The 15,423-nt window shown below is 37.0% G+C and overlaps 2 protein-coding genes across 2 annotated transcripts in view; both read right to left on the bottom strand.

The window, feature by feature from the left end:
* The window catches only part of abca4a (ATP-binding cassette, sub-family A (ABC1), member 4a), a 51,048-nt gene extending 41,959 nt beyond the window's left edge, over window positions 1-9,089 (bottom strand). The window contains exons 1-6 of the mRNA XM_055150781.1: window positions 9,024-9,089; window positions 8,244-8,337; window positions 7,999-8,140; window positions 6,811-6,950; window positions 3,846-3,973; window positions 3,135-3,332 (exon numbers count right to left, since the gene is read on the bottom strand). Coding sequence (XP_055006756.1) covers window positions 3,135-3,332; window positions 3,846-3,973; window positions 6,811-6,950; window positions 7,999-8,140; window positions 8,244-8,337; window positions 9,024-9,089 — 768 coding nt within the window. The remainder of the gene's footprint in view (window positions 1-3,134; window positions 3,333-3,845; window positions 3,974-6,810; window positions 6,951-7,998; window positions 8,141-8,243; window positions 8,338-9,023) is intronic.
* A 2,841-nt stretch (window positions 9,090-11,930) lies between these two features.
* arhgap29a (Rho GTPase activating protein 29a) overlaps window positions 11,931-15,423 on the bottom strand; it is a 54,799-nt gene continuing 51,306 nt past the window's right edge. The window contains exon 23 of the mRNA XM_020930493.2: window positions 11,931-14,270. Within this exon, the coding sequence (XP_020786152.2) occupies window positions 13,411-14,270 (860 nt within the window). The 3' untranslated portion in view covers window positions 11,931-13,410. The remainder of the gene's footprint in view (window positions 14,271-15,423) is intronic.

The raw sequence follows: 15,423 nt of genomic DNA, 5'->3' as shown, positions 1-15,423 counted from the left end.
TCCACTGTATGTTTATCCAGTCAGACAGCACTGGAAGGAAATGACTGAATCGCTCCATTCATATGTGCAGTGTTTGTCACAGCAGCGGGAAACTCTATCTGCTGAGTGTGGCTTTCTCCCGAGGATCTGCAGGTTTACTCAGAGATCTTCCATTCACCACAAACACAATGGGCTAAAGGTCCAGGAAGCAGTGCGAGGCCAAGGAGCACGGACCAGGAAAAGACATCCTTCCTCCTCACTTCCTCACTCTCCGAATATGTGGGAAAGACGCATCACGGACTACTGCTTTGGGATAATATGGAGTTTAGGATGGATGGAAACTACAAATACAGAATATACTAAAAAATATCTCAAATATTATCTCTATCTCCATACTCATAAAAAGGGCACTAGCTGATGTGACTCCGGCTCCAGTTGACTACATTGAAATTGTCACCCCTCTCTTCGCAACTGCTGCAGTAAGCATCGTCATTTTGGTCTTAAAAATGTTTGCATTAACTTGCTCTACATGACCCTGGTGTTTTTATTTTGCCGTTTTGTCTGTAAATAAATTCCTATTCCTAATATGCAACTGAAAACTGATAGCCTCGTGAGCTTCATTTGACAAGAGCTGGAGGCTATGGGAGACGTCACACTCCCTTTGTCCATTTTCTTTATAAAGTCTATGCCTGTACGACATGTCTTACAAAATTTACCTCTAAGCACGTTATTATATTGGAACTATTTTGATGTATTTTCTTTTTACAACAGATTCATTTGCATTAGTCTATTGTTCTTAAGATGAGTAACTGTGTCCAAGCAAATTCCCTTGTGGATTAAAAGTGTACTGAGTAATTTTTCCGGTGCAGAGCCTGCCATCTGCTTGTTTCCATGTAGAGTTAATGCATTGCCAATAATGTTTACCTCCATGCAGATGACACCAGCAAGCCCAGTTACAGGTCAGATCTGTGAAGAGGCGACCTCAGTCACAATAATAATGTAATGTAATAAATGTAATTGAATAAATAGGTATGTTTAGATTTGATTTAGTCCTAGTTCTTGGTGTAAATATTTAAGAGGAACTTGTTTAGCAGCGTAAATCATCTCACCTGTAGTTCCAGCTAAGTCAGTTCTTTATGGTCAGATTGTGTTAAAATAAAGCTCAAATAAAAGGCTAACACAGCTTCAGACAGAGAAGTGCCTACAGTTAACATCACACCCCCAGGCAATGTTGATGACTGCAAATATTAATATTGGGTATAGATAACTGTGAGGCAAAAGATAATTATATCAGAAAGAAAAAAATGAAAAACACATTCACAAGAAAAATTATGGGAATGAACATATGTTTGCCGTACTGACACGTCAAAAAAAAAACAAAAAAAAACAAAAAACTAGAAACTGATCATGTAACAGCACTCTCATACTTTCCAGACCTTCTGTACATCCGCCATAATAAGGTTTAGGTTAAGCTACATATCAAGTGAATACAGCCAGATGGAAAATACTAGACACTGTTTTGGCTGGGTGCCCTCTTATTGTCTCTGCGGCTAGAGTGATCCTGTAGCCGTGTTTACTTATAGTCTTGTCTACACCAAACAGAGGAGTGTGTCTGTGTTGAGGAGCTGAGCTAATTACAGAAAGAGGTCACGTCTGTCTGTGAGACTAATGCCAAAGTTTCACAAGTTCACTATCGCTGAAGGCTACATAGGCAACGCTGTTAAAAAGGTGAGTCTTAAAGGTACACTATGTATCTTTTTGGTTGGGGGTCCGTCATAGCTCTACCTTACATTTACTCAATTACAGGTGGTTTTATAGCTGAAAAATACCTAGAAAAAACAGGCATTGTGACTGTGAGCGGGGTCGCCTCTCCACAGATCTGACCTGTAACTTGGTCAGATTTGGTCTCCATGAAGGTATAAAGGTTTAGTGCCATACTGTGAAACAGTCCAGGCAAAGCAATAACATCTCCATGGAGAAAAAAGTTACACAATGCACCATTAAATACTTGGACAATATTTGAAGTTTTACCATTGTGTATGATAATATAATTTATTGACTTTTAAATATTTGAAAGACTGGTAACATTTTATATGATAAGTAACTGTCTAATTGCAAAGGGTTAAGGTACTAAAATATTCAAAATGCACACAGATAAAAAAAAAGCTGAGAATTAGATAATTGAAGACCTGAGGCCTCTGCCAAGGCATTGTCTAAGATGCACAGGACAGTAACTGAAAGATCTTCCAAATAAGGGGTAAATGGTATCTCTGCTACAGCACAAACCCACTATAACTCAAGAAGAAACATACTAAATTATACAAATATGAACACAAAAATGAACATTCCTTGATATGATATTTTGTAGTGAAAATAAAATAGATTTCCTTAAATTCAGGACTTCATGATCTAAAAAGTGATCAAGAACTAAAACAAAAACTGTGGTTGTGTTTTTTGGAAAAGACATCAAAGATAACAAAAAACTAATTAAAACTACAATTCTGTTTTCATAGTAAGTCTTCAACTTCTTTATAAAGGAAATACGTGTCTTCTCACGTGAGTCATGAGGCAAAACACCTGTGGCGGTTTTTATGTGTCTCTTGGCCTGGGCTAAGAGCCTGTAGCAGCTAGTTCAGTTTGACACAGTTGACAATATGACATGACCTCAGACCCAATCCAGCGTAAATGCTGATAGAACGTTATGTCCTCGGTCTACAGCCAAGATGATACAATATCTCATTTACATATTTTTAGCAAAGCTTAAATAAAATACAAAGGGTAATGATTTTAAATGATCACTCTGCTTTGACATCATAGTCTTAACTGCCAACAACTGAACGTGTTGAATGTTATGAACTCCGCATATGCAAAGCAATTGTTGCCATATGCTGTATCTGTTGTCAGTATCATACCACATGCTGCATATTAACCCATTTGGCCCAGCGCTAAGTGAATGAGCCAAAAAAGATTTTTGCAAATTGTCCAAAAGTTTGGACTGCACATGGAAATACCTTTCTAGCAAAAATCTTAGCCAAGAATCAGATCACCTGATTTATTTTCAAAACTGTTTCACTATTTACTACTACCACTATTACATACTACAACAATTAGAAGGCATTCAAGTATTGCGCTATTATAAAAAAAATTGTACTGACCAACTTGAAGACCTTGAAAAAGTCCACACTGGCATAGAACTTGTCTTCGATGATTTGAAGTCTCTGTGGGGTGAGGATGCACATGGCGTTGCGGGCGGCGTAGAGACCTCTGCGACTCGAAAACACAAGAAATCGCTCCAAAAGGTTCAAACTGCAGGCAATGTCTTTCAAATGGACATCAGGAACTCCAGAAGCAAACTGGATGTAAACAGAACATGAAAAAGTATAAATTATGACATTACTATTCAATACATATTCATGAGTTTAAGCTTCCTGTTGTAGGTCGACATTTTGAGGACATTCAGTAGATACAATGTTTAGGTGTGAATAGTGTCAATTGTAAATAGGTATACAATAGGAATAGAGTGCATAATATATCATCAATTAATGAATGACACTGAGAGAGAACCATATTACAAATGGGTTATTAAAAAGCATAATTTGATAAAACACAATTACATGTACATAAGGTAAAAATTGTTGCCAAACATAACTTTAGAATTTTTAATTTACTTATTTAGTTTACAACATTACATGATTTCCTGTGATGTGATTTAACGGCCTGAACAACAAAAACTATACGTACAAATTACCTCCTGAACTCTAAATACAAACCTAAACGTAGCAATTTGAACATAGAGGACATGCGTTGTTTTGTCTGTGTTGTATAATGCTACTGCTGTTATTTGTGAATGGGCTCTCTGAGTGTACCTGCTCAGGCCTGATCTCCGCGGTGACCAAATGGTTCACTACAGTCTGCGTCAGGGGGATGTCTCTCAACAGAAATGAAGTCAACAACTCGTCATCTTTCAGAATGCTTTCCACCTTCACTCCACGACCTGTTCAAGAGAATTCATACCGGCAAATTCTTAATTCAGTTCAATAAAACAGATAGTTGTAAAAAATATATGAATAATGCCTTGTAAAATGCTTTCAGAATTGCATAAGTATTATAATAATTATTAGGGATGCTAATGATACTAATATCGGATATCAGCGTGGATATTGAAATATTTGATGGCTTGGATATCGGTTCCAGGATATCGGTTCAGTCGATGTAGTTTGTATATTGTGTATCAAGAGATTTACTGAACACCCTGTAATAGTTTACAAAGGTGATCTGTAATTACTTTAAATGATAAGTTACAATTGCAAAACATAAGTGAATTATTTTTTACCACATTCCGTTTGTGTTTAAAGGAAATAAATAATTTTCGGTTGTATAGGTTGATATCGGACACAAGCAGATACGTAAAGGCAAAGTATTTCTAACATTTCTTTTCTGTTGGGGGAAATTGGAGTCTTAATTTTAAACAACATTTTACCAAATTTAGCATGAACTGCTCAGAAAGTGGACCTGGTTTCTCAGAATATCAGAATATTCCCATTTTATATAACTGCTAGTGATACTATTTAAGTCAGACTTGCCCAGCCTTTTAAGCACACAATACTATTTTAACAGTTTATTTGCAGTAAGACCCCTTGATTTGCTGGTGAACTGTGAATGACATTTTCTTTGTTATAGTTGTGAAACCCGCAGTATTAAAGGACTTAGATGTAAATGACAGGTTGGTTTGTTAAAATGCGTCATAGTTTCCCCTGGCAAGTCTATGCAAGAAAGAGGTTTCTACTGCCAGGCAAAGTGCTCCTATGGCATTTATCCAGATACAAGACCTGAATAACAGTATTACAATGTTTCTGTGCTCTCCAATGGCAACAACAAAGCACTGGACACACAATAGAAGAAAGTTGGAAAAACATGACGGAAACTAAAAGGAAAAAGCTGGAGATTTATGAAGACTTTATAAACTGTGAAAGACCGTCTTTCCTGCAGCTGCAAGACACAAAAATTCACTTCAAACAATAACGTGCTACAGAAATACTATTAAAAATAGAACATTGTTGTATACTTTGCTAATCTTGACTGGCTAACGTGTTATATACCAGAATAAAGAATATAAAAGCTTAAAGGTACAAAGAATTCCAGTGAAGGGGATTCCACCTGCATCACTCCATCAAAACATTATTGCTTTGCCATGAATGTTCCATGGGATGGCATTAAACTGATCACCATCACCATGGAGACAAGCAGATGACGCCACCACACCAAGGAGACAGCAGATCCTCCAGCAGAAATGATAAATGATAAAAAATGATAAAAAGTAGCATTTTTGAGTGTAATAATAATGTTTTAGACAGTGTCTTATTTTCCAGTCACATTGAAATTACATAAAAAGGAAAAATTTGCGACCCAATAGTTTTTTTACTATATCAAGTAAATGTATACAGTTATATAACTCCTCTTAATTTATTTTTCTTCAGGAAGAACTAAGGAATGTGTGTGGTTATCTCCCTGTTAACTCTGTTTGTCCAATCACATTTTAAACTATTTGAGTGTAGACAGACTTAATGATTCACAGACAGGAATGCACCAAGGGCCAGTGTTAAGAGCCTCACAATTTATTTAAACACCAGAGAAACACATGTCAAGGCAAATAAATACAGAAATAACAAAACTGATTCTATATTTTCTTGTTCTTTGGGGAGAAGCGGAGGGTGATGGGGCGTGTGAACCGTTTTACCGCTAAATAAACAACGCAGAGTGGCAGAGACTAAGGAGCTTTGGTTACGAGCAGCCTTGCTTAAACCAGGTGATGTAATCTTGTTACATTGGACAGATATACAGCCAAGCAGACGGGACAATGACAATGACAACACCAACTGGAACATGTGTGTATCAAAGTAAGCTATTCAGGGAAGTTACGGCATTTGTAAGACTGTAACGTGGTAAAGACAGAAATTTTGAAAGGTCACTTGCTTGTTTCGATGGATGTCATTGCTCTACCTGGAATGTTCCACAGTATGACATTAAACAGCTAAAACCTGACATTTATTAAATTCCAAAAAAGCTCAAAAACACCTAGAAAAACAGGCATTTTGGCTATGAGCGGGGTCGCCTCTCCACAGATCTGACCTGTAACCTGGTCTGGTTTGGTTTGCATGACGATAGAAAGATTTAATGCCATACTGTGAAACATTCAAGACAAAGCAATAACATCTATATGGAGAAAAAGCATTTGATGAACCCTCCACCAGAAAAGTTACACAATGCACCTTTAAAGATAGAAAGAGTTCTTTTAAACACAAAACACAAAAAATCCAATCTTTAACTGACACATTTCACCTAGTGTTTTTGATAATCACCTTTCATAAATGCATGCAAAAATCAGATCGACTAAGATGGTTTTTCCATTTATTCTGTTTATTCTGACTGTGTTAATGCAAATATTAATCACTGCAACTTCAAGAAGGTTGCAGTAAATTTTTTGAAAAAAGAAAATATTCATTAAAACAAATTACAATGATATAGTTTTCTAATTTGCTGAAAGATGAATTGAGTGTCAAGAAAAAGCAACAGTTCAGCCTCCCCCATATATAATTGTATATAGACCTGCAACGACCATTGCCATATCGATATCAAACAATTTATAAAAAAATAAATAAATTAACAAAAGTCCTCAAAAAAAAGCTGAAACCCATGACTAGACCCATATAAGACATAAAACAATTTACTAAAGGCAATTAAAAATAAAAACATCAAAATTATTTTACAAACACCATGACTGGGGCACATCTGTTTTAATGTAATTGCTGTTTTTGTAAATAAATGACTGACCTGAGACTTGCTCTGGATGTGTGCGCAGAGTGTCCATGAAGTTGCTCATGGCGTTGAGTTCTCTCCACATTTGTCCGAGCTTCTGGAACTCTGGGTCTGAGAGCAGCAGATCCTGGGCATCTGAGTACAACCGGGCCAGACTGAGGAGGTACAGCAGGATTTAAGTTTTTGTCATTTTATTTTTTATATTATTGTTATTGTAATAGAAAAACTACAGAATTATGTTATGTTAGAGCATCAAACACTGCATAGTTTTGTTGTAAAGTGCAATACCAAAGGTGCAAGACCACATGATCCAATAATCCCACAAATATCCCTGTTTATATTAGCACAATAATGACATTCAGTAAACAGTAACAGTTTTAGCAACAGCATAATACTGTTTAGATGATAGAAATTGTGATAGAACAAGATGGAAAAAGTGTTTAGCTTTTCAAGACTAAACCCAGATGAACTCAACTCAATCAAGTCTAAACAGGCCTAAACGTGGACAAAAGCATGCCAAATTGTGAGTCACTGAATTGAACCCTGAGCAACGAATGGATTCTCTACCCTAGGGATCTCCAACCTGTAGCTCGGGAGCTACCAGTACCACTACCACCCACTTCCAAGTAACTTGCCAAGGGATTTCAGAATTAACAATAACAAAAAACTGTTTAATTACATGCATATTACCATTGAAAATGTATAATTTTGAAGCCCAGCTTTATGCACAGATAAATGGACAATGGTTTATGTTTTATAGGCATCGATATGCACCCAAAGTCTTGCCCTCTTTCTTATAATCGTCTCAATTTCTTCCGGCCACTAAAATGAGTAGCTCTCTAGCATTTATGTTTTGTAAAGGTAGCTCACCGAAGGAAAAAGGTTGGAGTCCCCTGCTCTACCCTCTCTAGGAATTAATAATTTTTTGCAACATCCTTATAGCAGAACTTTAATCTTCCTCTGGTATTTGGTATAGTTGTAAAAATGAAAATAAATATAACATTCAAACTCCTGTTTGACTAATTTTGTTAAGGAGTTTTTGTATGATTACAACTGAATGTATTTCCATGTACTTCTCTACACTGAATCACACAAATAGAAAGCACTGACAAAGATTTGAACTACCTGCACAGTCCCTGAACATCAGATTTGTTTCTACATTCGTGTCCTGGAACATTAGTACAGGCACAGTGGTGTGTTTACATGGAGTTATTGTAGTTGGACACGAGGCCGGGAGACTCTCCGCGGGTGGGAAACTGGAAACACGGATTGTTGGCGTTGCAGAAGATTCCCTGGATCCACGGCAGGACCCCAGCGGATGGCATGGCTTTGTTTGGGAAGTGGCCTAAAGTACAGGACATGCTATCAGTGCTGGCTAACTGAAAGTATTCGTCAACAAAGGGTCACACAGGCCAATGCATTTGTTCCTGTAAAGGCTGATTACTTACATTCATGTTGACGGTAAAGAGGATTCACTCTTCTGAGCCAAACTAGTCCCATAAACAGAATCACGGGCCACATGATCTCCATCAGGAATCGCACCTAAAAAATTTAATTAAGAATCAAACTTTGCATTCACTTAAAGGTGCGCTGTGTAACTTTTTGATGGAGGGCCCTCCACTTGCTTGTCTCCATTATATAAGTTTAATTCCATACTGTGGAACATACAGCAATACACATGTCAGTGAATTAAAAGCAAGAAAGATATTGTTTATTATTTAATGCCATACTGTGGAGTATCCCATGCCAAACAATACCGTCACCAGGGAAAAAAGCACACAAAGCAACACAAACTGATATTTTTGGAGGGGTGTTCTACATGCATCTCTATTGGTGGAATGCTCAGCAGTTACCATGGACATAACAGACACATTAGTAAACACAAGATAACAAAAATGACTTAAACAACTAATTTTCTGGAGCTTGTGATGAATATGAGCATTCATGGTCCTGTTTAGGTGTTTGAATTAACCATGTCAGCTCTTTGTGGTCAGATTAAATCAAACTTGAGTAGTGCTTTACAGAATAGTACTTTCAGATGGTTCACACTCCCAGGGAATGTTAATGACATTAGCTGCAAAGTATCAATTGGTCTATTTGAAATGTGGTAATCTATTTAGCCCACTACATCTATCAAATAATTGGCAGGAAACTGGTTAAGCCATGTTGTTGGTTGTTTTAAGCATTATTTGTATTGATTTAATTGGCTATACTATAATAGCTTTTACCCTCTGTCTCCTGCGGACAGTCCAGTTCTTCCACAGCAGGAGCCTGATCTGCCCGCTGGCTCCCATCGCTGCTCTTCACCCCCACAGAGGCTGGCATCCACCGGGAAGCAACCTAAACATCCAAGACTCTCATTAAGGAGCCCATATGATGCTTTTTTCTGATCTATGTTATAACACTGTTTCCTCATTAAGAACATACCTCTAGTTGTGTTTTATTTTTGCTCTTCTCTCAAACAGAAAACTCTCTGTTCCACCTTGTGATGACATATCAGGTATACAGAAATGCTTCCACTGTGTTTTTAAACTCCATACACCTTCATTAGAATGATTTGGACAATTTCAGGCCCGGAATTGCCAATCACTTCTGAACTAAAGGTAACAAGTAGCTGTTAACTAGAAAACAAGAGCTTCATGACGTCATAAGGTGGAACAGAGCAGATTTTTAAATTTCAAAACTGGGACACACCCGGGTTGGGATGTTTTCCTATGAATAAAATTGTGAAAAGAGCATGTAACATTGTTCTTTCTCGACTCACTTGTGGGTTACTCATAATCTGGGGTGCATTATTTTTTGCCTTTTGCTCATTTTCAAGCACTGTTTTCTGTAATTTCGTCAAACAAACCACGATAATATGTGCCTCTCTTTACTGACTGGGTCCAAAATCAGGACACATGGGATATTTCTTATGTAAAACTGGGACAAATCAATAATTCTGGATAAATGTGCTGGAACAGGGGACACAGGGCTCAAAACTGGGACTGTCCCGAGGAAATAGAGACATCTGGTCACTCTGATTTTGATCTCTGGAGATGTAAACAGACTAATAATAATAAAGGATTACTCAAACGTGTGAATGAAACAAATCACAAATCCAGGTATGTTTTTGATAAGGTAACAACATTCAAACATGGCTGAAAGCTCACAAGAGTACATTTTGCGTAATATAGGACCTTTAAAATAAACTCTAAAGTGCAGAAGCTAAAGTTGTAGTCAGCCTTATATGTCTCAATAGTCCAGAATAGTATAGGTTACACTTCTCTGAGTAAATATAGCATTTCCCTAATGAGCTCAAGCTTCTTCTAGCGTAACTATTCTGAGCTTTGTTTGTACTGCATTTAGAAATATGTAGCAAAATAAATAGTTTAATCGTGCCAATTTGCATATTTGCTAGCTACCAATACACACGTGAGCAATTAGCATGATTAGCTCATTTGCTATTTAGCCGATCAGTTCAATTGTTATGCAAATGAACTAACAAATCTCCAAAACCAACAATCCAAAAATAAGATACAGCAATAAACTACCTGGTAAAACTGAAGTAGCTCACCTCAAATAAACAAATATATCGCAGTTTCTTGAGTATTTTCTGGAGTAGCTTTCCTCATGTTGCTGCAGTGGAGTTTGCTAACACACAGCGAGTTAATAAGGCAGACCTTGTGAATAGTTAAGCAGATTGATTTAATCTCCTTTCCCGGTTGTTGCAGTCTCCTAACACCTCTCATCCATCCAATTGTTGAGACCTACATGACCTAACCAACTGCCCTTCCTTTATGCTTGTGCTTACTGCCTGTTATAACCATACCCAGGTAAACTACAGGTTAAATATGTGACCTGCACACAAACCCAAAACAATAAGACATGCATGCTAAAACTGGTACACTGTGTTATATTTATATATTTAAATAAGATAAGATATTCATGTCACGGAGACAGGTTAGCAGGTTATGCCACAGAATAAAGTTTTGAGCCCTGTGTCCCGTCCTATCAGATTTATCCATAACCATTTTATCTCAGTTTTATAAAAGAAATGTCCCAGTTGACCAATATGATACATGCCAACAGTAAAGAGAGGCATGCATTTGTTTGGGTAAAATACAGAAAAGCTGCTTAAAAATGACCAAAAGACAAAGAAAATGTGACTATTCTGATTCACATTAGTGCCAAGTGCTTAACAGTTTTCCTTAATTACGCACTCGTTTCAATATTTTATTATTACCATTACCAACCACCAAAACCAGAGATGTCCCAGTTTTTTATTTTGAAAATCTGGTCACCCTACCCCAGTAATATTTCTTGCCAGATAGGCCTACATGCTTACAGTACAGTGGAAATTTCCAAGAAAGGAATAACATCTCTGTGGAGACAAAAAGTTGGCAGATTCTGCACCAATACATTTATCACCTTTAACAGTTATGTGTGTTGCTCAAAAGCACAAAAACAGTAACCTAAGTACCTGAGTGGACAAACATTGAATTAGGTTTGAGCAGACCTGTGCATTGTACAGCTTCACCGCCACATATGGCCCGTTGGTTGACTGATCGGACATTTAAACTAATTTGGAATTACATGCCTCATGCATGGACTAAAGCTGCATTGCTTTTATTTTAGAGGTGTTTTTTTTTTTTTTTTTATGAAATTTTTTGTAAGGCAATCTCACTTTTTCATTGCTTAGTCATAACATATACTCTTACCAGTCTTACCAGCTCGTCAAAACCATGCTCTTTACTGCTTTTTATAAAGAAATACAGTTATTATTACGCAGAATTGAGTTAAGCATTTTGGCCTCCACAATATTTTCTGTTTTCATGTGGCCCCATGTGAAAATTAAATGCCCACCCCTGAACTAGAGGATGACTGGGATATTCTTGTCTCATATCAGTTAACTCTATTTCATTATTTTATATTTAGTAAGGCATATAGTTATTGTTAATTGTCTTGTTATTGGCTGGAAGCCTAATAATTAGCGGCTGCTCTTTGTCTGTCTGTCCCAGGGCAGTTGTGGCAAAGAAAAGGCTTAATATAACTGTGTGAATAAAGAGTGAATGATGTGCAGATTAGACCTATTACTATATACAGACATAACAATATAAGTTAGATAGAAAATAAAAAGACACATTGGGCAAGAATTAGTCAAAGCCTTTTTTAATAAGTTACAAAAGGGTGTATATTTTCATGTACCTGTTTTTACATAGAACATTTTAACATTCGGCCAAAGCTTGAACAATTTCTTTTAAAAAATCATCAGCAATAAAACAAATATTGTACTTGAGATTACTTACAAAAATCTGTAAGGTTTGTGTTGTAAAACTAGTGTTGAACGCAGTAAAAAAAAAAAAAAAAAAAACTTTGGCTACAAATGTGTAAAAATGTGCAGATGAAGCCCATTGGCAGTTCTACAAAGCTTGTTCAGTTTTAGCTGATTTACAAGTTCAACAATAAAAAATAATGTATGAATTATAATGCCTTATGCTTGTTCCTTAACATGAAACTAACTCAACAAAATGCTATAAAATGTTTTGATGTAATCCAGGTGTAACAGTTAAAAATACTATTGGAAAAGTATGGCAGGTAAGTGCAGTGAACATGTTTTCATATTTTACATTACATTACAGCTACATGCTCTACTCTGATGATTCAAACATACTTTTTGGTATATAAACAAAATATCATAAAACCAGTGAGCTTTTACACAAAATATTGATACAATAAAAAGTAATTGCACAGGTCATTAAAAAAAGGATTATAAATATGCTGACAGTCAATGTGCCAGTGTGTGTAATGTAACAAATGATTGGTAATGAAATGGATAGAGTTAAAGTTTCAGCTTAATAAGTGCATCTTGTCTCTCGAGAACCAATGATACAATATTTACACATAACACAATGCCCACAGTTTATCTGGCCTTTTCCATCATGATAATACTATGCACTGTTGCCCATTAAAGGTGCACTGCGCAACTTTTCTGGTGGAGGATCTGCCATCTACTTGTCTCCATGTAGAGTTACTGATTTGCCTTGAATGTTTGCTGGTATAACATAAAACATACCCCTCTAACATTAATTGTGTTTCCATCACTCAAAAATACAACAATTCCTTCTGTGAACAGGGGCAACTCTCCACAGATCTGAATTGTAAAGTAGCGTAACACTGTAACCTGCTTATCTCTCTTGTGATAGGTAAATTGAATCTATACTGTAGAATATTCTAGACAAAGCAATAACATTTCCATGGACGCAAGCACTAGAACTGTTATGTAGCGCACCTTTAAGTTGGAATAAATGTTTTTACTTGTTTTTTTGTCATGAATTGCCAAAAATGTTTAATGATAAATACTGGTGTGGATAAATGAGGACCTAAACTGAAAACCACAAAATCTCTTATATGGTTGTCTAGATATCTGTACTTGGATTTTAATTTGACATTTCAAGACTATTCAAGATAAATGAAAAATTACCTTGTAGATTGAAAGTACTCAACTAAAAACCAGTCCAGATTAAACCCTTTCCAATGTTTTGTGATTATAGGGAGATGTACGCAATTCAAAAGTATTCCAACTTGATGGGCAAGACAGCGTATTCCCAAACTGTCCATAAAGTCCATTTTCGATCACACAAAATGCGCCTCCCTGTGCTCTACTTCCTGTAACCTTCTTGTCCGGAGTCTTGGATAAACCGGTTTGGTCTGGTTTGGACCTAGCTCCTCCGGACTTGGACTTAAAGACTCTGAAGAGGCCGCTTGGTCCCCCTCAGTGTCCTCTTCCTCCTCTAAAGGCTCATCCACAGACACCTCAATCTCCAAACCTAACTCTTCCTCCTCATCATCATCGTCATCCTCGTCTTCATCCTCTGCACTGTTTACTGAGTTGAACTTTTGCAGCACTTTCGCCACAGATGGAGGTTTGTAAAAAGTTCCTGGCGGAGGTTGTAATGTCCTAGGTGCCCTGAATCCACCAGAAATAGGGCTACCTTTTACATTGTCCTCTCGTTTTAAACTCCGATTGGGTCGAACTGCGATCGAATATGGTCTACTTGGGTAAATAATGCCAACAGTTTGTGATGAATCCTGCTTTTGCTCATCCGAGGTTTCTGTTGCAACAATTTTAACAGTCCTAGTCGAAACATCGTGGTGCTTGTACTGTTTGTCCCAAGTTCTCCGTAAAGTTTGAGTGTCAATAAATGTCCTACGATAATGCGAAGAAGCAGAACTCCGGACCTGCGTAGTTTCCATTTCGTCCACTTCTTCAATAGACTGGCTGCAGGTACGATCCTCCAGGTTCTCGTCTGGTTGTATTCGTTCGGGGGGCATGCTAACAGGGCGAGCCAAGATTCCAGAGGAGATCTTGTGGCGCTGGTGGCGGAGCTGGACCCTCGTAACAGTGACATGATGGGAGCGGGAGAGACCGTGAGCTTTTGGGACATCAGGGACACTTGAAGATAGGACGCCGTTGAAGGAATCCATCTCGTCAGCTGTGAAAGACAAAAATAAATATTGTTAGTCAAAAAATAACTACAACAGACACTTAATTATTACTGGTTTTAAGTAATTATTGGATTTAATGGTTTTAAAAGGTGCACAGTGTAACTTTTCTGGTTGAGGGTCTTGTCTCCATGGAAATATTACTGTTTTGCCTTGATAAATTTGGTAATCACATTGAAGAGAAGTTAATGGTCAGAGAAGCAAGCCTGGACGTGGTAAGAATTCATGTGTTTTTCAAGGTATTTTTGAGCTCAGAAAACACCTGCAATTGAATAAAATGCGAGACAGATATGTGTAGGGCATTAAGCCCTACTATGGAACATTCGTTTGCAAAGAAATAACATCTTCATAGACAAATGCAAGTAGGAGACCCTCCACCTTACAAGTTACATGGTGCACGTTTAATTGGTATGACATAGTTGACAAAAAAAAAAAACTGTAGAAAGAGGATATAAATGGGATAATGGGACCTTTGTGAGAGTGTGAACACGTAACACGTCTGTGAACATGTCTTAACTAATTCAACTTATTGCTTTTATTCGGTTCATTAATTTCATAATTACCCAGAGAACAGACACAGTCTTACCACCATAATGTCTCAAAACACTACGCCAGACCAAACTTTACAACTTACCGCAAATATTTTGTTCAGAGTTCAGAGCTGGAAGATGTGCTCCTGCTCTCTTTGATAAAGTTGATAGTCAGTGTTTGTGTGGGGTTTTTTTTTGTTTGTTTTTTCATTTCTTATTTTTTCTTCTATTTAATTTTTTTTTTTTCTTTAGCTGGTAGACAATCCAATCAGCGCAGGTAGTCTGTTTTTATCCTCTATTGATTGACTGTGGACACGCAAAATAGAGAAGATACAGAAGAGCCATACATGATAAAGTTCTAAATAAGAAATAAGCAATCAGAATCTTAAGTCTAGAAAATGTCTTAAAGGTGCACTATGCAACATTTCTGGTGTAGGAGTCCGCTATATTGTTCCCATGAACTTGCATTGCTTTTTCTGATCCACAGTATGATATTAAACCTGTCAAGCTAGCATTTATTCAATTACTGGTGTTTTCATGCTCAAAATATATACTGAAAAAACATGCACTTTTACTATGAGACCTCGCTACTCCACAGATCTGACCTGTAAAC

This window comes from Boleophthalmus pectinirostris, unplaced genomic scaffold (genome assembly GCF_026225935.1).
Source record: "Boleophthalmus pectinirostris isolate CB_2022bp ecotype Guang Dong unplaced genomic scaffold, ASM2622593v1 HiC_scaffold_15, whole genome shotgun sequence".
In the NCBI taxonomy this organism is placed as follows: domain Eukaryota; kingdom Metazoa; phylum Chordata; class Actinopteri; order Gobiiformes; family Gobiidae; genus Boleophthalmus; species Boleophthalmus pectinirostris.
This window is presented reverse-complemented; position numbering and strand designations above follow the sequence as displayed.